This window comes from Zootoca vivipara, chromosome 12 (assembly GCF_965207765.1).
Source record: "Zootoca vivipara chromosome 12, rZooViv2.hap1.1, whole genome shotgun sequence".
Lineage (NCBI taxonomy): Eukaryota > Metazoa > Chordata > Lepidosauria > Squamata > Lacertidae > Zootoca > Zootoca vivipara.
In genome coordinates, this window is record NC_142595.1 from 1,410,769 (window position 1) to 1,436,166 (window position 25,398).

A 25,398-nucleotide genomic window follows, 5' to 3' on the forward strand; every position below is an offset into this window, starting at 1 on the left:
CAGCCCTACTAGAAAAATTAACCAATAAGTTGAAACTGACGCGGGGACGAATAGAGGAAGACGGCTTCACCCCGGTATGGTTCCCCTTTATCACATACACAGCCCAACAAGACAACGACAAAAACCCACCAACAGCATACGAATCCATATGGTTAACCTGACCCACAACACTCACCCCCTTGCTCACAAACAAAACAAAGACCACCACAGCTAACCACAATGGAACAACCATATCCTAGGCCAACCCCAGCATCTCTCACCAACAAAGGAAAACAAGCGAACAACAGAGAACCTATGCAAACGTCGCTGACAAGAAAAAACCCACCCCACCCACCCTCCCCCCACCCACTATCCTTCCCCTCCCCTCACCAATGTCTCAACAAACGAAACTGAGTTGTAACAATCTTAAGAGAGACATTGCTCTCATCTCTGTAAACCAAGAAAATCCTTAATAAAAATGATTTTAAAAAAAAAATGCTGGTGCATTTTTTAAAAAAGTTGTTGCTTCCAGGTGACTTTCCCGGTTCCTTTTTGTGTCCAAAGAGCCATTATAGTGCTCTGAGTTTGTGGATGCCACACCCTTATAATCCTAGGTAAAGGTAAAGGGACCCCTGACCATTAGGTCCAGTCGTGACCAACTCTGGGGTTGCGGTGCTCATCTCGTGTTATTGGCCAAGGGAGCCGGTGTACAGCTTCCAGGTTATGTGGCAAACCTGCTTCTGGTGAACCAGAACAGCACACGGAAACGTTGTTTACCTTCCTGCCGGAGCGGTACCTATTTATCTACTTGCACTTTGATGTGCTTTCAAACTGCCAGGTTGGCAGGAGCTGGGACCGAGCAACAGGAGCTCACCCCGTCGCGGGGATTTGAACCGCTGACCTTCTGATCGGCAAGCCCTAGGCTCTGTGGTTTAACCCACAGTGCCACCCACGTCCCTAGCAAGTGTTATAAGCTTATCAAGACAGGTTAGCTTCCTGACGTTGGGCCATTAAGAGAGCAAAGGAAAGGGGCTCTGTGCAAGATGACAATGGAGAGAGGCTCCTTTAGTTCTTAGACAGTTAGGAGGACAAAGCCTGAATTTGAGAGCAGAGTGTGCTAGAGGGAAAAGCTGCAAGCTGGAAAGGAAGAGAGAGACCCATGGTTGATTTATGCTTGAATCCAAGGCTGAGGCTTTGGGATAAACAAAAATACACCTTTGGGGTGTTAATACTGTGATGCCCTCCATCATAGGTTGTATATATGTATAAATAAACCATATATCCTAAAGAAACCATAGTTTCCACTGTGCCTCATTTCCAAAAGTTAACATGCACCCTGAGTAAGCACCTGGAACACCTGCAATCTCACACCTATGCAACAATAGGCTTCCAACAGGCTTTGCAACATGAGACTATTGAGGGTGCTGCCCATGGAGTTATGGGATGCACTAAGGTTCTTTGTTAAAATAGAGCAATGCAGTTAAAAAACAAAAAACTTAAATGAAGCTTTTAACTTAAAAACAAACAAAAACTTTTACAGCTGTACTTTAAACAAAAAAAAAAAAAAAACAACCCCAAACTCCAGTGCTCTGCAAGCAGCATTTTAGACAGCCCCACTTCTTGCAAAGCCTACTGGACCTATGGAAACAGATACTGTATATGAGAAATGAGGCGGTGTGTGTGTGTGTGTGAATGTAGGAGGGAGGAGACATGGATCATGCCAATTTGTCTTGTTATTCTACACACACACACCTCTGGTGCTCACCCTTATTAGATGGCAATGTGTATAGTAACACTTCCTTCAAAATGTGGCAAGTCAGCCTTCCTACACTTTTTGCAGAATGGGGTCCTCTGCCCCTCTTTTCTAAATGGACCCAAGCTCTTTGTGGATCTGTTGAGAAACACCAATTAGTACAGAATAACCCCACAAAGTTGCCTTATTTCCATTTGCAGTAGTTTTTGCAGGGTGCAGAGAGAGAGAGAGAGAGAGAGAGAGGATCAAGCACAAGCTCTTGTGGTCAAGAAATGTGTAATTGTAAAAATTTGAAAAATTATTAAAAGAACCATTAAGGGCAGTAATGAATGAAGTAATAGGAAAAGGAAAGACACCAAAAACATGGGAAGATGCTTTCATTTCAGTCATACCCAAGCCAAATACAGACACAACACAGATAAAAAACTTTAGGCCAATATCACTTCTAAACAATGACTATAAATTATTTGCAGGAATCATTGCGAATAGAATGAAAATGGTTTTGAAAGAATTGATAAAGAAAGACCAAGCGGGGTTTCTCCCAGGCAGATTTATGCATAATAACACGAGGAATGTGATTAATATTTTGGAATATTCAAGTGTAAAAATAGACAAGAAAGTAATATTTATTTTATTAGATGCCGAAAAAGCATTTGACAGGGTGTCATGGAGGTTTTTGAAAAAGTTAATAAAAATAATGGAAGTTGGTGACAAAATGTATAATATAATAGAGGCTATATATGGAATACAAAAAGCTAAATTGGTAATAAACAATGAATTGACAGGTGAAATAATAATCCAAAGAGGAACCAGACAGGGATGCCCATTATCCCCTTTGCTATTTATATTAAGTCTAGAACCGTTATTGGAGAAAATAAGAAATGAAGAACAGATTAAAGGAGTTACAATTGGGAAAGATAAGCAAGCATAAGTTAAAGGCTTTTGCTGTCGACGTGATTATCCCAATGGAAGAACCAAAAGAAAGTGCAAAACAAGCAATTAAAAAGATAGAAGAATACGGAAAAATAGCAGGCTTCAAATTAAATATGAATAAAACGAATCTAATTGTAAAAAATATGACTAAAAAATAAATTGACAAGTTACAAAAAGAGGTAGGGCTTAAAGTAGTTAACAAAACAAAATATCTAGGAATTTGGATAACAAATAGTAACAACAATCTAGTGAAAGATAATTACGTCAAAAGATGGAATGAAATTAAAAAAGAAATTGAAAATTGGAGCAGACTACAACTATCAGTTTTGGGCAGGGTAGCCTGTATAAAAATGAATGTTCTACCCAAATTGATATTTATGTTCCAAATGTTACCAGTTTTAGGAACGAAAAAAGAAATCTTCAAACAATGGGGAAAAGATATTCTAAAATTTATATGGAACAACAAACCTGCAAGAATTAAATATAAAATAATGATTGATATTAAAAATAGGGGAGGACTGGCGCTACCAGATCTACATTTATATCATGATGCGGCGGGCTTCCTGTGGCTCAAAAAATGGATTACACTAGAAGATCACAAATTATTGGACTTAGAGGGCTATCAGAACAAATTGGGATGGCATGCTTACCTAGGGGAGGATAAGGTGAAAGTAAATAAGGAATTTAAAAATCATGTTGTAAAGAGATCATTAATTCAAATCTGGGAAAATTATAAATATCTGCTTGAACCAAGGACCCCTAGGTGGCTGTCACCAATTGAAGCCCTAAGAGTGAAAAAAATAAATTCAGATGGAAAATGGGGAAAATACAAAGATTTGAAGGGAAAGTAAAGATGAAAGAATATGAGGAAGTGAAACATCTATTAACGGGGTGGATTCAATTCCATCAAATAAATAGTAAATTTAATAAGGATAAAATGCAAAAAGGATTTATAGACAAAACCTTACTACTAGAAGAAAATTTACTCAGAAAAAATAATAAAATAATATCCAAAATGTATAGTGTTTTACTGGAGTGGGAGGTGAAGGAAGAACTAACCAAAGAAACTATGATAAAGTGGGCTGTGGACTTGGGGAAGACAATACAAGTGGAGCAGTGGGAGGAGTTGTGGGAAGTTTCCTGGAAATTTACAGCATCTGAAAGTATTAAAGAAAATATGGTCAAAATGTTCCACAGATGGTACATGACGCCGGTTAAAATCAAGAAAATGTATAAGACAAAAAGTAATTTGTGCTGGAGGTTCCAGAAAGAAATAGGAATGTTTTTACATATGTGGTGGCATTGCGACAAGATAAAACCATTCTGGAATTTAATTATAGAAGAAATAAAAATAATAAAGTCTAATATTAAGAAGAGTCCTGAGAATATCTTACTGGGAATGATTGACAAAGAGATTAAAAAGCAAGACCAAAAAATACTGCTAAACGCTAGAACAGCGGTACATATATTAATAGCTTCATATTGGAAAAGGAAGGATGTACCAAAAGTAAATGAATGGCAGGAGAAAATATTTGAATATGTAGACTTAGCAAGATTAACTAATGTAATAAGAGGAGGTAATAAACAAAAAATTGAACAGAACTGGGGAAAATTCAGAAATTATATGAAACAACAACTAAGTGACCTAACTGTAAATGAGTGGAGGTGACAGAGTGGAGAGAATTATGAGTTATGTGATTTGATTTTTTGTGTTATTGGTATTGTATTATTTGTTTATTATAATGTTCTGATGATTTAAATTTGATTATTATATGTTTTAATTTGAATCTTAATAAAGTTTATCTACTTGCAAAAAAAGAAAAAAAGAAATGTGTAACTGTATTACACAACCGGCTATCTAGCTCTTCATGCCACAGTGATGACTCCCAAATATTATCATGGTTTGGTGTTATCAAGAACAATAGGGAAACCCCACTACTAGGCCATGAGTATTGATGGCTTCTTGAAACTAGGCAGATCCCACATTATCTGAGCCTAGTTTTTGCTTGAACTGAGCTCCTTGGGAGAATCCCATTTGCCCCATCTCAGTTATGGGGCATCATGTGGCCACCTACAAGCAAAAGACATGATGGGCAAGAGGTACCAGGAGACCACTTCTTCTGATGAACTACCGGTAATTGGAGATCAGCCAACCTGGTGTCTCCAGATGCTGATGGACTCCTATTAACACCAATCAGGATGGCCTGAGGTCTGATGGCAAAAGGCATTGGACTTTCCCTGGAGGAGCTCTATTGGACACCAAGTGGTGTAACCACTTAGTGGTTAAGAGCTTAAGCTGCAGAGGTCCAATCAGGTTTAGCTTGTGAGGATGTTGCGTTGGTGGGTGGCTATATTCGAGCCGTTTTGTTTTTAGCAGAATTTACAATCCCCAAAGAGGGATGCTTGTCAATTGCCAAGGAATAATAAATGATATGGGTTGGGATCCCCCTGGGAGCCCCAATTTTATGGGGCTGAGAACAGATCACGCCCCGGCCAAGAAAAGTATGCAGGAATGGGGCTGGGCCTCCCAATCAGCTGTCGTGTGCCCTGGTGGGCTACCGCTGGTGGCATAGGGCCCTGCCAGGCCTACCTGTAGTGGCGCTGGGGCTCCCCAGGCCTCACAACCTCCTCCCAACTTATGAGACATTGCACGTCAAACCCCCCTCCCCAGTGTCATGCAGAACTCGGTACCTCTGCAGAATGTGTGCAGAGCTGGAAAGACCCATCTTCCCTTAAAAAATAAACAAAACTCCAACTTGCAACTGCTGACCTTGGCATTTTTATTTTTATTTTTATTTTTTGCCTCCTAACTGGGCTATATGGATGTGTTGGGTTTATCAAAGAGGGGCAGTCTCTCGTCCGCAAAATCCCCAGGCTGGGCTGAGCTGGGAGCAACATTGTTCCAGAGGGATGCTGGGGGGGAGGCTTGGCAAAGATCCTGCTGAGGTTAACAGAAACTCCCTTTTCTTGCCAACAGGCCTGACAAAGAGAGTGGCTCCAAAATGAAAAGCTCATGAAATAATTCTGCCTCTTGGTCTTTAGCAGGACAAAGGGTCGTGACGAGTCAGCTGATCTGGGTTTTCATTGCCCTTTAATCCAACATTCTCGATTTTGATCACACATTCGTGAACTCGATAAATACTTCTGGTGCTTTAATGTGCCGGCTGCCTATAAATTCTGGTGCTTGGCTGCAGCACTTCCAGTGGCATAAGCAAACTCTGGTGCAACTGGTAAGCATCTTATTCTTTTTAAAAATCTCTCCCCCCCCCCGAATTTTAAAGCTGGTGGGTTTTTTGTTATATTGTTTTTTGGGTCCTCTTCTTTCCGTTCCAGGTGTGAATATCCTGTAAAGGAAATCCTAGCGGAGAAATTAGAAAGCAGCTCTCTAGTTCTCAGCCGGTTTCAGCTTCCACTGAGGCACCTCAAGTTAGGCTTCCAATATCTTTGTTCCAACCTGTCCTTACCTATGCTTTGAAAATCCAAATAGGAGAGCTGCCTCCATTGCCTTGGGAATATCTGTATTTAGAGAGGAGGAAGAGGGACAGCAGCAGTTGGAGGGGAATGCCCTGTGGACAAGAGGGAATTGAGACAGGCAAGAGTGGTTCACAGTCTGCATTAAGCTGTGCCAAGTGCTTAAAAACAGGTGGGGACGCAGGTGGTGCTGTGGGTTAAACCACTGAGCCTAGGGCTTGCCGATCAGAAGGTCGGTGGTTCAAATCCCCGCGACGGGGTGAGCTCCCATTGCTCAGCCCCAGCTCCTGCCAACCCAGCAGTCCAAAAGCACGTCAAAGTGCAAGTAGATAAATGCAGCGGGAAGGTAAACGGCGTTTCCGTGTGCTGCTCTGGTTCACCAGAAGCAGCTTTGTCATGCTGGCACCATCTCCCTGGAAGCTGTACACCATCTCCCTTGGCCAATAACGCGAGATGTGCGCCGCAATCCCAGAGTCGGTCACAACTGGACCTAATGGTGCTTAAAAAAGTAAAGTGGTGGATCCCTGACAATTAAGTCCAGTCACAGACAACTCTGGGGTTGCGGCGCTCATCTCGCTTTACAGGCCAAGGGAGCCGGCGTTTGTCCACAGTTTTTCCGAGTCATGTTGCCAGCATGACTAAGCCGCTGAAACCGTCGCGGGGATTCGAACCACCGACCTTCTGATCAGCAAGCTCAGGAGGCTCAGTGGTTTAGACCACGGCGCCACCTATGCTAAGTGCTTAGTTGTGAGTAATTCCTCCTGGCTAGATGTGTCCGGACTGTTTGGGTATTCCCCAGCACCTCGGCAGCAAGTAGAGGGTGTGATCCCCACCCCCCTTTTTTCTTTTGCAAACTTTTGCAAACTGACTGATTCCCTCTCCCTTTCAAATGTATATATTTTCTAGCTTCCTTTCACACACCAGTCTCTTTAACCCTGGCAAGTGTTTGTGTGGCCACCTGCAAATGGGGACCTTCCTGTTAGGTTTCCTGTCTAGAAATGTATATGGTGGGAAAGGGAGCTGGTTGCAGTGGCCGTTTAGGGCTGCATTGCAAATGAAGAGAGCCAAGTAGGGACAGGAGAACAAGTCCGTTTCTGCCCAAATTGCACTTCCCCTAGCGATTTCTGAACCAAAATGCAACTATCTTTCAAAATTTGCACTTCTCTGAGTTTTGTGGTGCAATTCTCCAACCCTTGAAAATGTTACAAAAATGCATCTATCTATTGGGGTAGGGTGAGCATAGCTTGCAAAAAAACATACATGTTAGGCACAGCTGCATACAGAGACGTGACAATTAGGGAAATGGCACACTAAAAGGATGGCAAATTTTCATGAGGATTTTTTTAAAATAAAAAGTGCAGATTGGTGTGGTGAACAGAGTGTAATATTGGGGCAAAAGAGAAATTGAGAGAAACTGAAGCTGTCTGATCAATCCTCTGCATGGGAGTTTGTCAGGAGATTGTCTCTTGCCAGCCTTGCCGCTCCAGCTACCTATCTCCGAGGACTAGTAAACCCAGCATTGGAGACAGCAATGCTTCTGAATACCAGTTGCTGGAAACCGCAGGAGGGGAGAGAGCTCTAGTGCTCATGTTCTCCTTGCAGGATTCCCATCTGTTTGGCCACTGTGAAGACAGAATGTTGCACTAGGTGGACCATTGGCCTGATCCAGCCAATGGCATTGCCTGGTTTCTGGTGCTCATGGAGCAGAGTGACCTGAACTTCCTCTGGGAAGGCCCCTACCTAGGATTGTGCAGAGTTAATTTCTCCCAGGTGGTGACTTTGCCCTCATCCTTCTAATCTGATGTGAGGTTCTCTCCCCAGGGAGCAGCTCATCCCCTTTTCATCATGGCTTCAGACCACCAAGCATCAAAACAGCAGCAAGCCAGCTCCAAGGTCAGTAAGGGGCAGGCCAGGAAGCTCAGAGGGCTTGCAGCCCTGCAGAGGCTCTCCCTGGAAATAACTCAACTGGGTGGAAAATTCCACTGCAGATCCAGAATCTTGCAGGGCAGCAGGAAGCAGTGACAAGAGTAGATTTTGGTCCAATCTTACATTTTATCAATAAAACAAAATGAGAACCTTTATAACAGGTGAGATCTTTCCTGTAAACAAAGGAGGTGTAAGATCAACAGAGAGTCTTGTAGCTTCTCAAAGACTAATGAATGTGTCATGGCACAAGCTTCTGTGGACTACAGCGTGGTACATAAAAGTGTTAAGTTGCTCAGAAGGCAAGCAGAATGCAAAATCATTACCCCACCATTTCTACCCATCTGCTGGCTTCTGTGCAGAAAGAGAAAAGCAAGCCTTTTCCACCTTCCCCATCAGCACCACACAGAAAAAGGCAGGAAGCACAGGTGGTGCAGGGGGCTTGGGCATCCTTGACATAGGGGAGCCTCTTAACTGTGTGGGCTGGTAGGGAGGACTATCCAGAGTTTCAGGCAGGAGGACATTCCCAGCCCTACCTGGAGATGCCAAGGATTGAACTTGGGGACATTCTGCATTCAAACCAGGTGCTCTGCCTCTGACCTACACAGTAGCACTGAGAAACCACGGAAGGATTTTCACGGAAGGATTTTCTTGAATGTGGTCTGGACTAACTCATGAGGTCTTTGACTTGGCTGGACCCTGCCCCAAGCAGAGCCACAGTGGGTGGTGTTGGTTCCTCCTGGCCCCCCAATCAATTCTCATTTATTGCTCCTATGTGGGGCGGGGGGGGGGGGCTGTAAAAGGCAAGTTGATTATAAGCGAGGACCAGGGCAGGATTCATGACTCCATCTCAGACTTCTACTCTGTGCAGCTTTTGCATCACTGAGGTCCCTCTTCAGCCCTCCAGGAAGCAGGATCACATGTGCCTGTTCATGCTTCAAAGATGCTTCAAAGCATCCTGTCAACTTTTTACACAAACCACAAAATGAACCAGAAGGTGGACAGAGCAGAGGAATGCTGTGGTGGGCAGGAGGGGAGGCCTTGGGTCTATTATTTATTACATTTATATCCCACCTTTTTCTCTAAGGAGCTCAAGGTGACTTACATGGTTCTCTCTCTCCTCACTTAATCCCCACAACAGCTCTGAGACGTAGGTTAGGCTTAGGGACAATGGCTGCCCCATGAGAACCTTTGTCTCCCAGGTCCTAGTCCAACACAGAGAGCCTGGTAGATGTTATGTATCTTGCTTTCTCTTTGGCCTGCTGCTCCTCCTCCAGGCACAAGCATTCCCATCCTTTAGCTGGAACCTCGGTGGATGGCACAAACCATGGAGGTCTTGGGCTAAAACTGGATAACTACCGGTATGTAGGCTAGGGGGGAAATTGGTGCAGGATGAAATCACTCAGTCGGGCCTGTCATAAGAATGTTACGGCATTGCTTGGTCAGAGCAAAGTCCTGTTTCCGCCTGTGAGCAGCCCAGGGAGGTCCATGAAGGAGGTACCCACCACCTCCTGCTGCCCTCCCAGTATCTGCTTCTCAGTAGGAGGCTGTCTCTGAAGGTGCCACTGGAAATCACGTCCTCGATTCATATTTCCACCTCCTTTGAAGTGTAAGTATCCCAACCCCTTCACATGACCTGCTCCACTTGCTCCCTGCTCAAGGACTGAAAGGGAACTCTGAAAGAGGGGAGTTTATAGGAAAGTTCACTGACTTGATGAAACCTGAATGCAGCCAAAATTCCCGGTGGATCATGACATTTGTAGCTCAGAGGTAGAGTATCTGCTTCAGTCCCATCTTCAGGTAGAGCTTGAAGAGACCCTCCCTGAAACCCTGGAGGGCCACTGCCAGTCAGTGAAGACAGCACTGAGCAGTGGCCTAGCGGGGGGGGGGGCTGGGGGGTTCTGGGTACATTTATTGAGGGGGCACAAACAGGTGCCCCCATGGCAGGCGAGGCAGGAGCCACAGGAAGGGGTGGCACTTCCTTTCCTTTGTGGCCAGCGAAGGGGCACCCCTTGGCAGGCCAAGAGGTCGGGGGAGGGGAGGCGCAGCCGCTGCAACTACCTCCCCCAGGGCATGACCCAGGGACAGAACGGTGGAGAGCAGGAGAGGCGTTCCTCTCCTCCGCTGACCTCTGTGTGATTGCACCCCCCCCCCACGCTGCATGGCAAGGCTGAGATCAGACAGTCACAAAGGCGCGCAGGGCTGCCAGGCATGTGCCCTTCAAATCAGTCTAATTAGATTGATTGCAAGCAGTGGCGACGGCAGGTCTGGTGCATCTGCATCTGCTCCCTCTGTGCCCCCCCCGGCACTCTGCGTGCCTGTCCCGGGCGGCAGCAGCATATGCTCCCCCATTGGTCCTGAGCTAGCTGGACCTGTGGCCCAATGCCATGGTGACTGCACCCACCTGTCCTCCTCAGTCCCTGCCTTCTCTGCCTATTGAAGGGCTGAAGGGCAGCTTCCCCAAACCTCCTCCCCTCCAGATGTTTGGATTGCAGCTTTCACCATCCACCCAGCATCAAAGGGCTCTGGGCAGGGTACCAGGTGTCTGTCTGTCTGTCTGTCTGTCTGTCTCTTTCTCGGGTTCCAGATTGTCGTCTTCGAACAGGAGAATTTCCAGGGTCGCTGCCATGAGCTGAATGCAGCTTGTCCCAATTTGAAGGAGGTTGGGCTAGAGAAAGTGGGCTCCATCCTGGTGCATTCAGGCCCGTAAGTCTCCTCTGGAAGTGGGAACAGGGGTCGGGAAAGATGCAAGGGCAACCTTCTGTGGCAAGGTGGGGTTGGGTCACACAGCTAGAAGTAGTCTCCTTTTTGACACGGCACAATTTCATGCAAGTGTCTTGTTTGTCCTTCAAAGGGCAAAATGAGGAGAACCTCCTGCCCCAACAGGAAAGAGGATCCCACTCTTCAGATAATTCTCTCAGGTAGCCTCTCAGGTGCCTCAGGTTCCAACATGACTGTCATGTCAATGACGAGCAAATATGACCCTCTTAGCCCCTTTTTTTTGGGGGGGGTGATGTGTTTGGAGGAATGAGATTCTTATACTTCAGCTCCAACTTTCATTTTAATTTTTGTTAGGGTGAGGTTTTGGGTTTGAATTTATGAATGTATGGATCATTTGAGCAAGTTTGGGATTATTATTAATTCAGGGTTTAAGGCTGTTTATTTCCTGTTAAGTGAAGAATGGGTTGCAAATAGCAGAAGTAAATAAATAATTGAATTAAAATGTTGGAGTAGTTCCCCTCCTCTACACCACAGGCATAGATATCCTACCCCTTTTCTGCTAAATCTGAAGTGAGGACAGATCATTTATCTGTACTGCCAGGAAAAAGTTAGTTCTGCTCCAGCTGATGGAGATTTTTGTGGGGTGTGGGGGTATCTCTGTGCTTTTCCAGGTGGGTTGGTTATGAGCAGGCGAACTGCAAAGGGGAGCAATTTGTCTTTGAGAAAGGAGAATATCCCCGCTGGGACTCATGGACCAACAGCCGGAGGAGCGACAGCATCTCTGCCTTGAGGCCCATCAAAGTGGTGAGGAGGTGGGGTGGGGTGGTGAGGGGAGGGGAGGGGGACATTCTGGCTGGTGGCGGGCAGCACTCATGTAGTGAATGTCCTGGGCTGGGTAGGATCTCTTTGTTCATTCCTCCCTCCAAGGACCCCTTTTAATAACAGAATGTATTTCTTGCAGAGAGAGGTTTAGAAGAGAGATTCCTACTCTCTGGTAGCACAGTTAGGCACAATGGCGATAGCTACCAAGTTAGATCTAACTTGGTTAGATATTACATCTACCCTTATCCACTTTTAAACAAATGTTCTTTACAAAAATACTTAGACTAGAATAAAATAACAGACACTTGGCTTTGCAAATAAGTGAATGTTTTACTCAGAGTTTCCAAAAGTTACAGCAAGAAAGTCTCCATCTGTTGGCGGTCATACAAAGAAATGTTTTTTTTTAAGGATCATGAAGTTTTTGGGATAGCAAAATGCAGGCTATATTAATCTCCTTTTTGGAGAGGTTCAGCTCAATGGCAGCATTTGCTGAGCCCGAGTAAAAGCGGCAGTGGCAGGAAGAGAAAGACACTGAGAAGGGGGGAGGGGGGAGCCTGCTGAGAGCCTGCTAAGCAACACCTACTCTGATAACTTGAGCTCAGGGTTAACCCTTTCATGCACACAAGTATTACAGCAGTGGGTAAACTGCATATTACAGCATATTACAGCTGCGGGTGGCGCTGTGGTTAAACCACAGAGCCTAGGGCTTGCCAGTCAGAAGGTTGGTGGTTCAAATCCCCGTGACGGGGTGAGCTCCCGTTGCTCAGTCCCTGCTCCTGCCAACCTAGCAGTTTGAAAGCACGTCAAAGTGCAAGTAGATAAATAGGTACCACTACAGTGGGAAGGTAAACGACGTTTCCATGTGCTGCTCTGGTTCACCAGAAGCGGCTTTGTCATGCTGGCCACATGACCTGGAAGCTGTACGCCGGCTCCCTCGGCCAATAACGCGAGATGAGCGCCGCAACCCCAGAGTCGGTCACGACTGGACCTAATGGTCAGGGGTCCCTTTACCTTTACAGCATTTATACCCTGCCCTTTTCCCAAGCTAGGATTCAAAGAGACGTCCAACATTTAAAAACACCATTATGAAATACAAAGTAATCCCAACAAACTAGTTAAAAACCAATAGTTAAAATACATTAGAACACCAGCAATTAAAATGCAGTTTGCCCCAACAGCAACACTGTCTGTACCTTAGTTTCCAAAGCCCTGTCCAAACAGGAAGGTCTCAACCTGCCAGCAGAAGGATGACAAAGAGGGAGCCAGTCTAGGCTCTCTTGGGAGGGAATCTCACATTCTGGGAGCAGCTGTAGAAAAGACTCACTCTTGGCTCACCACCAGCTGTGTTTCTGATGCTGTTGGGACCAAGAGCACCTGCTCACCCAAAGATCTTAACACCTGGGCAGGTTTGCGTGGGGAGATGGGATCTTTCAGGTAGCCTGGGCCCAATTATATAGCACTTTGAATTGTGCCCGGAATCAGATTGGTAGCCTGTGAGATTGTTTTGACTGGGCTGTAGTGTGCTGAGCTGGTCTGCATAATTCTCCCACCCACCCCTTCATCCTCACAAGGATCCTACAATGTAAATCTACTCCAAGGGTTTGAGCCCAGAGGAGTGGAGCTGGCATGCTTCTGCTCCTGCCCAGTGAGCCAGGGTTTGCATGTGGCTTTTCCCCTTGGTGCTGACCATGGCCAGTCACGCCCTTCTTCTTCCTTTGCTCTGTCCCCATTCCCCATAACCTTGGCCTGGTGCGACTTCCTCCTAGGACAGCCAGGAGCACAAGATCGTCCTCTATGAGAACCCCAGTTTCACTGGAAAGAAGATAGAGATCATTGATGACGATGTGCCCAGTTTCCATGCCCATGGCTACCAGGAGAAGGTGTCCTCTGTGCGCGTCCAAAGTGGCACGTAAGTCCTCTGCCAGGCAGCTTGGCACGCTTGATTGGCCGAGAAAGCTCATTTCCTGAAGATTCAGGGGAGGAGTGGCACAAAAGCCTCTGAGGTGTTCCTGGACTCAACTGAAGGCAACTGGGGTTTTTGCAGGATCACCACTGGCATGCACCTAGAAACATTGGTCTATCTATCTCAGTATTGCCTACACTGACTGGTAGCGGCTCTCTCGCCCAGTCCTCCCTGGAGATGCCAGCGGAGATTGAACCTGGGACCCTCTGCTTGCAAGACAGATGCTCTTCCACTGAGCTATGGCCCTCCATAAGGACAGTGCAAAAAAGGTGCTGGAGATGGGGGCACAGGCGTGGGGTATCTAAGGCTGGGCCTCGTTAGGGTCCAGTCTATGTCTTATAGGAAGTGCCCAGAGTCTGAGCCAGAGTGCTGCTTAACCTGGTGCCCTTCAGGTCTTTTGAATGACAACTCTCATTAGCTCTGACCATTGGCCAGGGTGGGAGTGGAGGGCACCAGGTTGGGGGTTCAGGTGGGGTCTTTCCCAGCTCTGCCTGGGGTGGGTTGAATCTAGGGCCCTTTGCATGGGGGTCAGGGGCTCTGTCACTGAACTAGGCCCTAGATCTCCTTGATAGGATTGTGCAAATTCATTTCTTCCTTGGGTTCACATGTTGCACTCAGCCCACATTCACACCAAACATTTGAAGCACTATAATACTGCTTTAAAAAGCCGTGGCTTCCCGCAAAGAATTCTGGGAGCTGAAGTCTGTTAAGTGTGCTAAGCACTGTTTGGAGACCGCTGTTCTCTGAGTGGTTTGACAATCAGTCCCTCTTTCCAGGGAATTATGGGAATTGTGGCTCTGTGAGAAGCCCAGAGGTATTCTAGCAATGCTCAGCACCCTTAACAGACTACAGCTCCCAGAATTCTTTGCAGGAAGTCATTGCTTCTTAAAGTGGCACCATAGCTCTTTAAATGCATGGTGTAGATGTGGCTCAGTCAGAGCTGCAAGCAGCAGCAGATCCATGATCCTCCCCCCTGGATGGTGGAAGCATATAGGAAGCTCCTTTTGGCTTTTGGAAACAAATGAGATGCTTTCCTTAATGTTCAGTTCTAAATATAACAAATGTGTTACAGACTGCAAGCAAAACAGAGCGGAAAGCTCTGTTCACTAGCCAGATGGCCATTAGCCCAGCCATCACCTGGGATGAATAGCTGGTGTCACCTCCCACTGTGTGCTGTGCTGACTCCACTTCCCTTTTGCAGATGGGTGGGATACCAGTATCCTGGCTACCGAGGCTACCAGTACCTCTTTGAGAAGGGGGACTACAAGGACAGCGCTGAGTTTGGTGCTCAGCAGCCCCAGATCCAGTCGGTGCGGCGTATCCGGGACATGCAGTGGCACCAGAGGGGGGCCTTCCATCCTGCCAGCTAAGCCTTCCACTCCCCTTCACTGACTGGGGTGGATGAGAGAGCCCTGACCTGGTCATCTCCCCACCACCACCAGCTGGGGCCACCTCTTCTGCACGCTCATGGGTGTGAGTAACTGTTCTTGCTACTGCTGCCATCACCATGGAATCGCCTGAATAAAGCTTTGCCATTCGAACACAATTCTTGGTCTTTTCTGTTCCACTCATGATAATCCTAGAATCATGGAATAGTAGCGTTGGAGGGGCTCCCTGATGGTCATCTAGTCCAGCCCCCTGCCGTGCAGGAATCAAAGCTACGGCATCCTTGACAGATGGGCACCCAACTTCTGTTTGAATACTTCCAGTGAAGGAGAGTCCACCACCTTCACAGGGCGTCCATTCCACTGCCAAACGGCTCTTGCCGTCAGAAAGTTCTTTGTGAGGTTTAATCAGAATTTCCTTTCTTACCATTTGAATCCAAGCTCACTCCACCCTCTGGGTGTCTGACCATCCTGTCCCCTCGCAGTCAGTCTCCTCTTTGCAGGCTCAACATCCCTAACTCCATCAACTGCTCCTCAGAAGGCTTGGCCTTAGATCACCTTGGCTGTCCTCTGCACACCTTCCAGCTTGACAATATCTGTGGATATTGGGAGTCCCAGGTGGGATCTGACCAACCCAGATGTCTGGCCAAAGGCTGCTTGCTTTGGGTTCCCCACCTCCCTCAAGGAAAGCCCCAGCCAGTGCCTCAGCCATGAGACCTGGAACAGACGCAGGACCCCAGAGCGAGGTGCCACTTCTGGTCGGCATAATTTCTAGCCAAGAGAGGTGCCATGGCCTCCCATTCTTCCTGGAAGGCTCCAAATCCCACCTAAATGGGGTGGTGATGGTGGTGCCTTTATTCAGGCAAATGGGAAGGCGAAGTGTACTGGTCCGAGGCAGAGCCATAGCCGTTTGCCACTTTGTTTTTCAAAATTAACCTCCAAGGGAGAAGCAGTCCATCTCTTCTATCCCGGCGGTTCATTATAAGAACTGTGACTTTAAGAACACCTGGCTGAGCTTGTTGTTTTCCTCCTCCCTTCCAATCTCTTTTTCCTTGTGGGTTGTGTATTTTAGATTGCAGAGCCAAGGGCAAAACTGTCTACTGGTTTTTGTAAGCTGCTTCGCCGCAGGGGTGTGTGTGTATCTTTTTGGCTGAATAGCGAGACAGAAATGTTTTAGAATGATAGATGAAGGGGGAAGACACGCCCAGGCACAGCAGGGGAAACTTGGAGGCGGGGGGGGGGGGCTTTTACATACCAACCTGAAAAGCAGCTGCCTGGTCTCCCCAGTTCCTCCTCAGACTGGATCCAATTGTGCCTCTTGGACAGGCTGTGGCTGGTTCAGCAAAGAGGACAGAGGGGAACTTGGCCTCTCCTTTGCTGGTTTGGAGGCTGCAGGACTACAGAGCAGGGAGGGGCTCAAAGGAGGACCACCAGCTTGAGGAGGTGCTCTCATTGGGCAAGTAACATTTGCATGGGGTGCAGGCGGAACCCTGGTCAACTCGGCCATCCTCCGAGACGTCACCAAGGACCAAGAAGCACATGACTGGGGTGGCATGGTGGCCATGGGTTAAACAGCCCCGATGGTAAATAGCAGAGGCAGAAAACCATTGTGCACACTTACAACAGAATTCTGCAATAGAGAATGATCAGATAGTGACAGCTGGTGACGAATGCTAGGTCTGGTCAGTTCAGATGGCGACAGGCAGTCCTTGAAGTATTGCGATCCTGAGCCATTTAAGGCTTTATAAGTCAAAACCAGCACTTTGAATGGGTTCCGGAAACTAAGTGGCAGCCTGTGCAGTTGGGCCAGGATCAATGTTATATGCTCAAACCATCTGCAAAGGTAGCCCCACATATAACATGTTGCAGTAATCCAACCTATAGGTTACTTTGACTCACAGCTCCTTGGATGGGAAGTGACCCTAAGAGACGCCTCCACTCCAGCCTCCAAAAGGGTTGAAAGTGGAGGGGCAGGGAGAAGAACAGCAAGGAGAAGAGCAAGTAAAAGTCATTTTATGAGAAATAAAAGGGAAAGTCTCCTGCTCAAGAAGGGTGTGGAAAGAGCAGCTGAGTCTTTTAGGGGAGGTGGAGTCCATGCCAAAATGCAGCCCTTGTCTTAACATATTCATAGAATCATAGAGTTGGAAGAGACCACAAGGGCCATCCAGTCCAACCCCCTGCCAAGCAGGAAACACCATCAAAGCATTCCTGACATATGGCTGTCAAGCCTCCGCTTAAAGACCTCCAAAGAAGGAGACTCCACCACACTCCTTGGTAGCAAATTCCACTGTCTTACTGTCAGGAAGTTCTTCCTAATGTTTAGGTGGAATCTTCTTTCTTGTAGCTTGAATCCATTGCTCCGTGTCCGCTTCACTGGAGCAGCAGAAAACAACCTTTCTCCCTCCTCTACATGGCATCCTTTTATATATTTAAACATGGCTATCATATCACCCCTTAACCTTCTCTTCTCTAGGCTAAACACACCCAGCTCCCTAAGCCGTTCCTCATAAGGCATCGTTTCCAGGCCTTTGACCATTTTGGTTGCCCTCCTCTGGACACGTTCCAGCTTGTCAGTATCCTTCTTGAACTGTGGTGCCCAGAACTGGACACAGTACTCCAGGTGAGGTCTGACCAGAGCAGAATACAATGGTACTATTGCTTCCCTTGAGCTAGGTCAGGCATCCCCAAACTGCGACCCTCCATATGTTTTGGCCTACAGCTCCCATGATCCCTAGCTAAGAGGGATGGGTCAGGAATGATGGGAATTGTAGTCCAAAACATCTGGAGGGCCGAAGTTTGGAGATGCCTGATCTAGATGCTATACTCCTATTGATGCAGCCCAGAATTGCATTGGCTTTTTTAGCTGCTGCACCACACTGTTGACTCATGTCAAGTTTGTGGTCTACCAAGACTCCTAGATCCTTTTCACATGTACTGCTGTCAAGCCAGGTGTCACCCATCCTGTATTTGTGCCTTTCATTATTATTATTTTGCCCAAGTGTAGTACTTTACATTTATCCCTGTTCAAATTCATCTTGTTTGCTTTGGCCCAGTTCTCTAATCTGTTAAGGTCATTTTGAAGTGTGATCCTGTCCTCTGGGGTATTAGCCAACCCTCCCCATTTGGTGTCATCTGCAAACTTGCTCAGAATGCCCTCAAGCCCATCATCCAAGTCATTGATAAAGATGTGGAATAAGACTGGGCCCAAGACAGAACCCTGTGGCACCCCACTAGTCACTACTCTCCAGGATGAGGAGGAACCCTTTGGGTTCGGTCAGTCAGCCAGTTACACATCCACTGAATGGATACAATGAAACACAGTTAGGAGAGACATGAGGAAGTCAACAATGTCAGGGATTTAGATATATAAACAGGATTATATTATTTTTTGTTTCTTTGTATTGTTGTTTTTCATTTTTGTATGTGATTTTTTTGTATGTTTGTATTTTGTACTTCTGTTGTATCCCACATGGGGTCTGACCCATGTGGTTTGTTATTATGTGTTTTTGTTTTTCTGCTATAAAACCCAATAAATATATATTTTTAAAAAACAAACAAATCCACTGAATGGTAGCATTGTCTAGCCCACATTTTACCAGCTTCTTTAAAAGAATATCATGGGGCACCTTGTCAAAGGCCTTGCTGAAATCAAGATAGGCTACATCCACAGCATTCCCTTCATCTACCAGGCTTGTAATTCTGTCAAAAAATGAGATCAGATTAGTCTGACATGACTTATTTTTCAGGAACCCATGCTGACTTTTACTGATCACAGAGTTTCTTTCTAGGTGCTCACAGACCGTTTGCTTAATGATCTGCTCTAGAATCTTTCCTGGTATTGATGTCAGGCTGACTGGGCAGTAATTGTTTGGGTCCTCTCTTTTCCCCTTTTTGAAAATAGGGACAACATTTGCCCTCCTCCAGTCTGCTGGGACTTCGCCTGTTCTCCAGGAATTTTCAAAGATTACTGCCAGTGGTTCTGAAATCACCTCTGCCAGTTCTTTTAATACTCTTGGATGTAGTTCATCTAAACTAGCCAAGTACTCTTGTACTACCTCCTTACTTATTCTGGGCTGTGTTTCCCCTGCTGAATCATCTGCTCCATATTCTTCAGGTCGGCCATTGTTTTCTTTTTTTGCAGAAGACTGAGGCAAAGAAGGCATTGAGGAGTTCTGCCCTTTCTCTGTCCCCTGTTCGCATTTCACCATCTTCTCCTCTAAGTGACCCCACTGTTTCCTTGTTCTTCCTTTTGCTACGGACATACCCATAAAAGTCCTTTTTGTTGCTTTTAACCTCTCTGGCGAGCCTGAGTTCATTCTGTGCTTTAGCTTTTCTGACTTTGTCTCTACATGTGCTGGCTATATGTTTGAATTCCTCTCTGGTGATTTCCCCCTTTTTCCATTTTTTGTACATATCCCTTTTAAATCTTAACTCAGTTAAAAGTTCTTTAGATAGCCACCCTGGCTTCTTTAGGCACCTTCCATGTTTCCGTCTCATTGGTATTGCCTGAAGTTGTGCTTTTAATATCTCCCTTTTAACAAACTCCCAACCATCATGAACTCCCTTCCCTTTTACTATTTCTGTCCCTGGGATTTCACCCAGCATTTCCCTAAGTCAGTGATGGGCAACCTTTTGAACTTGGTGTGTCAAAATTCGCCAAAAAACCGATCATAACTCAGGTGGTGTGTCACTTCGAGGAAAAAAAACATAATTTCGCGATATTTATAGTTAAAATATCAAAAATGTATAATTGTAATATATAACTGTATTTAATAAACCAAAAACTAATTATTTAACCAAACCAAACCAAAAACTCCTTATTTATCACAAAGTGCCCAGAGCTGTTGAGCTTTTTGGGGGGAGCTGCTGACCAAAGTTTTGGAGGCTTTTTTGGGGGTGCAAAAGTTGCTTTGCTTTTGGGGGGGATGCCCCAAAGGTGCTGCACTTTTTTGGGGGGGGAGAGAACAGAAATGAATGGTGAATAATACCTTCACTGGAACTAACACGCAGCTGACATAGTCTGCCAAAGCACAAAAAAACCCCCAGCACAGAACGGGTTAAAAAACGAACACTGTTACACCCAATCAGAAAAAAACAGCACAGAAAGGGTTAAAAACCAATCTCTTGCTACCAGCAGCAGCAACAACAACAAAAGGATCCGGGTTTTAACAGCGGAGACAAGCTGTAGCGTGAGGAGCACAAACGGGGGGGGGGGGGGAGAACAAATGGGGAGAAAGAAACAACAGCGTGAATGGGCCGATGGGGCGCGTGCCAGCAGTGAGGGCTCTGTGTGTCACGTCTGACACGCGTGTCATAGGTTCGCCATCACTGCCCTAAGTTTTCTGAAGTTGGCTTTCTTAAAGGACATCCCAGGATGGAATCAGAAGTTGAGGCAGCTTCTGTAAATTCAGGAAGTCCCAGGAAAATCAGGACAGTTCCCAGACTTCCCTGGGAAGTGGGATGGAATGGTCAGTCACTGGGGCAAAGAAGGTGTTTCCTAACAACTCTCACTGGACCATGGAAAGCCCACAAGCAGGCCTTCACCAAGAGCCCTGTGTCCTCCTGCAGTTTCCAGCAACTGCCATTCAGGAGCATAACCATGGTGGTTTTTGTAGTATTGATAACCTTCCCCTCCATGTCTGAGCTTTTCTTTCCTATTTCTTCCAAAAGTCTAGGCCTAGGATCCACGTACCTACGGAACCGCCTCTCCTGGTATGCCCCACGGAGGACCTTAAGGTCCATAAATAAAAACACTTCAGAAGTCCTGAGCCCCAAGGAGGTTAGATTGGCCTTAATCAGGGCCAGGGCCTTTTCAGCTCTGGCCCCAGCCTGGTGGAACGCCCTACCGCAGGAGATCAGGGCCCTGTGGGAGCTGTTCTACCTGGCCTTTGGGCTGGATTCAGTCTAACCCGCCCCCCCTCTTTGATGGAACCCCTTATACGGGATTTGTATATAAAATTTCCCTCGGCTCTTTTTGCCGGTCCATGTAGGACCAGCATGGAGAGTTGGCCCCGGTGAATATTTCATGTTTTCTCCCCTTATGACTTTGATCTATAGGCTACCGCCCAAACGAGGCTGCATTTTAAGCTGCATTTTAAACTGTATTCTAACTTATATTTTATATTTTAATCAACTGTTTTGTGTTTGTTTGTTTTGTTTTTAATGTTTTTATTGTTATTTATATTTAGTGTTAGCCGCCCTGAGCCCTGTCTTGGCCGGGGAGGGCGGGGTATAAATTAAATTTTATTATTATTATTATTATTATTATTATTAGTCATTGGATCTCCATGACCTCTAGTGTAATGAGAGAGGGTTGCATGTTCAGGCTTTAGTGTTCCCTGGTGTGAGTGTATGCAACCTGGACCCTTCATGGTGCTGTGTGGAGAGGCTGCCATGGGGAAACATGGTGGTGTCATCCTGGGAGCACATCTGACCACGTAAGTGCACCAGGATCATAGAATTGTAGAGCTGGAATGTACCCAAGGGTCATCTAGTCCAACCCTTGGCAGTGGAATTTGCTGCCAAGGATTGTGGTGGAGTCTCCTTCTTTGGAGGTCTTCAAGCGGAGGCTTGATGCCCATCTGTCAGGAATGCTTTGATGGTGTTTCCTGCTTGGCAGGGGGTTGGACTGGATGGCTCTTGTGGTCTCTTCCAACTCTATGATTCTATGAACCCCTTGCAAAACAGGAATCACAGCTAAGGGGACCAAAGGAGGTCATCTAGTGCAGCACCCTTGCTGGGCATGTCCCACACTGGGCATTGAGGTGACTTCAGAAAAAGTCCAAAAGCTGGGCATGGAGGCAAGCAGCCCCTCTCAACCCTCAACTTTTCTGAAAGATTGGAATAAATTTATGTTGTATTTGAAAGACAACTGACAACAACTGACATCATTACCCGTGTTTCTCATATTATAAGACACGTCTTATATTTATTTTTTCCTTAAAAAAACACACTATGGCTTATTTTCAAGGGATGTCTTATTTTTTTCCTCCTCCTCCTGCTGCGGCCGGCATTGCTGCTGCGCCTATCACTATGTCTTATTTTTGGGGTATGGCTTATATTCCTTGAATGCTTAAAAATCCTGCTATGGCTTATTTTATGGGTATGTCTTAAAATATGAGAAACAGGGTAGTAGGGTTACAAGAAGGACAAAAATATAATTTATTATTAAGAGTGATTTTAAAAATTTTTATAAAAGGATTGGATTTAATAATAATTAAATATAATCAAATGCAGGATTAGAGAATCTTTGAAAACCATTAGCCGGGGGGGGGGGAGTCTCAGGCTTATGGTTTATTTTGTTATACATGTTGTTTATTTTGTTGTTTATTTTGTTATACAATAATAATGTTATGTTTGAAAAACTTGTAAAAACCAATAAAATTACTATAAAAAGAGACAACAATGATTATGAAGGACTACACATGTGAAATGGATTTCATATTTTTAAGAAACAACTGAGGCGCTGTCTGTAAGGAGGTAATGATGGGCAGCTGTTAGAATAGACAACAAGTGAAGGATGAAATGGATACTAATGAAGAGATAATGTGGCTATAGGAGGAAAAGATGAACATGTGTTTGCAACAGGAGTGGGGAACCTGATTTTTTTAAGAAATTGTATTAAATTAAGGAATTCAGTTTGATTTGTAAAAAATAATTTAAAAAAGAAAATGAGCTTAAAAACATTCAACTTGAAGAGGCCACAGTTGCCTCCGCTTTAACAGGGGAGGGGAGTAATTTCAGAATTAATTGTGTAGCATTATACATATTGTACTTTTATGTGCACTGTTGTGTGTTTTTTAATTTTTATTTTTTAAAAGAACTGCTCAAATGAAACTGTGACAAATCTCCAAGAAGACCTAGCTGCCTCTCTCCTTCCTTCCCTCTTTCCTGCAATTAGAAGGGTTTTGTTTCCTTTCAAAGGTCGCTTGAGAATTATGAGGATGGTGATGATTCTCTTGCCAACTGTCACAGTGGCCGGAGTGGACTACTTCAGAGTAACGACGCTACGCAGCTCTGCATTTTATTCTTTTATTGGTGCTGCGTATTTACAGTGCTCAAGTCATTGCTATTTACACGGAGCGATGTTGTCAGTCGGTTTCAGAACCTCCTAATGGCTTTTGGCGCGTCTTTCTCCAACACAAAAGCTTTGGCAGACCCATCCTCTTGCCCCTCCTCTTCCTGCGTAATTCTGGAGTTGGGGGGATGGGTCTTCCCCCCTTACTTGCCCCTTCCTGTCCCACCTGGGACCCTGGCTCCTCTACCTTGCCTGAGCCTCGGACACGACTTCCTGCTTCCCCACTGGAATCGGAACTCTCCCTGCTTTCCCCTTTGCTCGGGGACGGGCTTGAACTCAGGAGGGGAGGGACTTCGCGATATCCCCTGTCCCTCACATCCACCCCCCTCCCAAGCTCTCCTTCACCCCTCCCCAGGCCCCCCCCATGTGTCGGTGACGACTGGAAGCCTAAAAACTCGGTGCTCTCCGAGCCCGTTGGTGTGAACACCTCCCCCCAGTCCTGCGAGCCCCCCCCTTCCGCCTGGGAGGACGGGAATCCCAAAAAGTCCGTGGCGTCAGAGCTGGTGGGGGTAAAAATGTTTTGCCAATCTGCTCCTTCCTCTGACTGGGTGGATCTTGGCGACACCCATACCTCATCCTCTGGTTCCTCAAACTCCGCTTCCCAGCGCCATGGTGAGCTGTTCTCCCGTGCCTCCTCCTCCTCCCCCTCCCTTTCCATGTGCCAGGGCTTGGGTCTGTGGGGAAAGAGGGCGTGAAATTCTTCCACCAAGAATTCCTCCTGTATCTGAGTGGCGGGAACCCATTCATTCTGGGACGGTGGAGCATCCTCCCATGCCATGAGGTACTCCAGGCCCCCCACCCCCCACCTTGAATCCAGGATGGCCGTGGCCTCATTGAGTTGCTCCCTGCTTTCCCTCTCCCCCCCTCCCTCGGGGGTTTGTTCGCTGTCTCTGAGCCTGCTGCTTTCCCTGTACGGCGACAGCAGCGATCTATGAAACACTGGATGCACCCTCATGTCCTCTGGCAGTGCCAGCCTGTATGCCACCGGGTTGACCTGTTGCGTGACCGTGAAGGGGCCCAGCCATTTGGGTGCCAGCTTTTTGCACCTCCCTCTGGTGGGAAGGCCCTCCGAGGACAACCACACCTTGTCCCCCACCCTGATGACCTCCCCTTGTCGCCTGTGGCGATCTGCCCCCTTTTTGTACGCTTCCTTGGCCCTCTCCAAGTGTTCTCTGAGCTGCTGGTGCACCGTCTCCAGTTCCTCTGCCCAATCCTCAGCCTGTGGGCCCTCCTCCTCCTCCTCCCTCTCCCTCTCTGGGAAAGATCTGAGGTCGCGCCCGTAATTGGCCTTAAAGGGCGACACCCCTGTGGAGACGTGCACTGCATTGTTGTAGGCAAATTCTGCTAGTGGCAAGCGATCCACCCAGTCCGTTTGCCGCTGGCTGACGTAGCATCTCAGGTACTGCTGCAGAATGGCGTTGACCCTCTCCGCTTGTCCGTTGGTCTGCGGGTGTCTAGCCGTCGACAAGCTGACCTCCACCTGCAGGAGGTTCATGAGCCGCCGCCAGAACCTGGAAACAAATTGGCGGCCACGATCCGAAATAACCCTTAAAGGTAATCCATGCAGTCTGAAAATGTGATCAACAAACAGTTTGGCTGTCTCTTCTGCCGAGACTGCCCTGGCACACGGTATAAAGTGACACATTTTGGACATGAGGTCCACCACCACCAACACTGCAGTCTTACCCCTGGACGAAGGCAGATCTGTGATGAAGTCCATGGACACCACTTCCCACGGCCTGTGTGGTGTGGCTAAGGGCTCCAGCAACCCTGGTGGCGCTGCTCTGACCACCTTCGCCCGCTGGCAGGTGGTACAGCCCCTTACATAGTCTCGAACATCTTCCCTCACCCCTGGCCACCAGAAGTGTCTCATGACTAGGTGAGTGGTCTTGTCCCTTCCAAAATGCCCCGCTGTAGGGTTGTCGTGCATCTGCTTGAGGACCGTACGTCGAAGCTGGGTGGTGGGTAGGTACAGCGCACCCTTGTAGAAAAGCAGCCCTCTGCGTTCTGCAAAGTCTTTTGCCTGCTCCCTCCCCCCTCTCAGTTCTCTGAAGATGCGGTTGGCAAATTCATCCGCTGCCGTCAGTGCTGTGAGTTCTGCCTCGCTCACCACTGCTGCTCCGCAGGACCATGCCGACGGGGGGAAAATGTGCCTTGGGGCTGGTGGCGCCTCCTCCTCCATGTACTCTGGCTTGCGGGAGAGGGCATCCGCCCTGACATTCTGCTCTCCTGGGATGTAGTGTATGGAGAAGTTGAAGTTCGAGAAGAACTCCGCCCACCGTATCTGCCGCTGGTTGAGCACCCTGGCAGTTCTCCAGAACTCCAGGTTCTTGTGGTCTGTGCACACCTGGATGGGGTGCTTGGCGCCCAC

At 46.9% G+C, this 25,398-nt stretch overlaps 1 protein-coding gene across 1 annotated transcript; it reads left to right on the forward strand.

Moving 5' to 3' along the window:
* The first annotated feature begins 5,499 nt into the window (after nt 1–5,499).
* LOC118095302 (beta-crystallin B2) lies at nt 5,500–15,111 on the forward strand. The gene is made up of 6 exons (XM_035136437.2): nt 5,500–5,895; nt 7,958–8,029; nt 10,647–10,765; nt 11,452–11,584; nt 13,369–13,511; nt 14,767–15,111. Exons 1-6 carry the CDS (start codon nt 5,821–5,823, stop codon nt 14,933–14,935), a joined length of 711 nt encoding a protein of 236 aa, XP_034992328.2. The 5' UTR covers nt 5,500–5,820; the 3' UTR covers nt 14,936–15,111.
* The last annotated feature ends 10,287 nt before the right edge of the window (nt 15,112–25,398 follow it).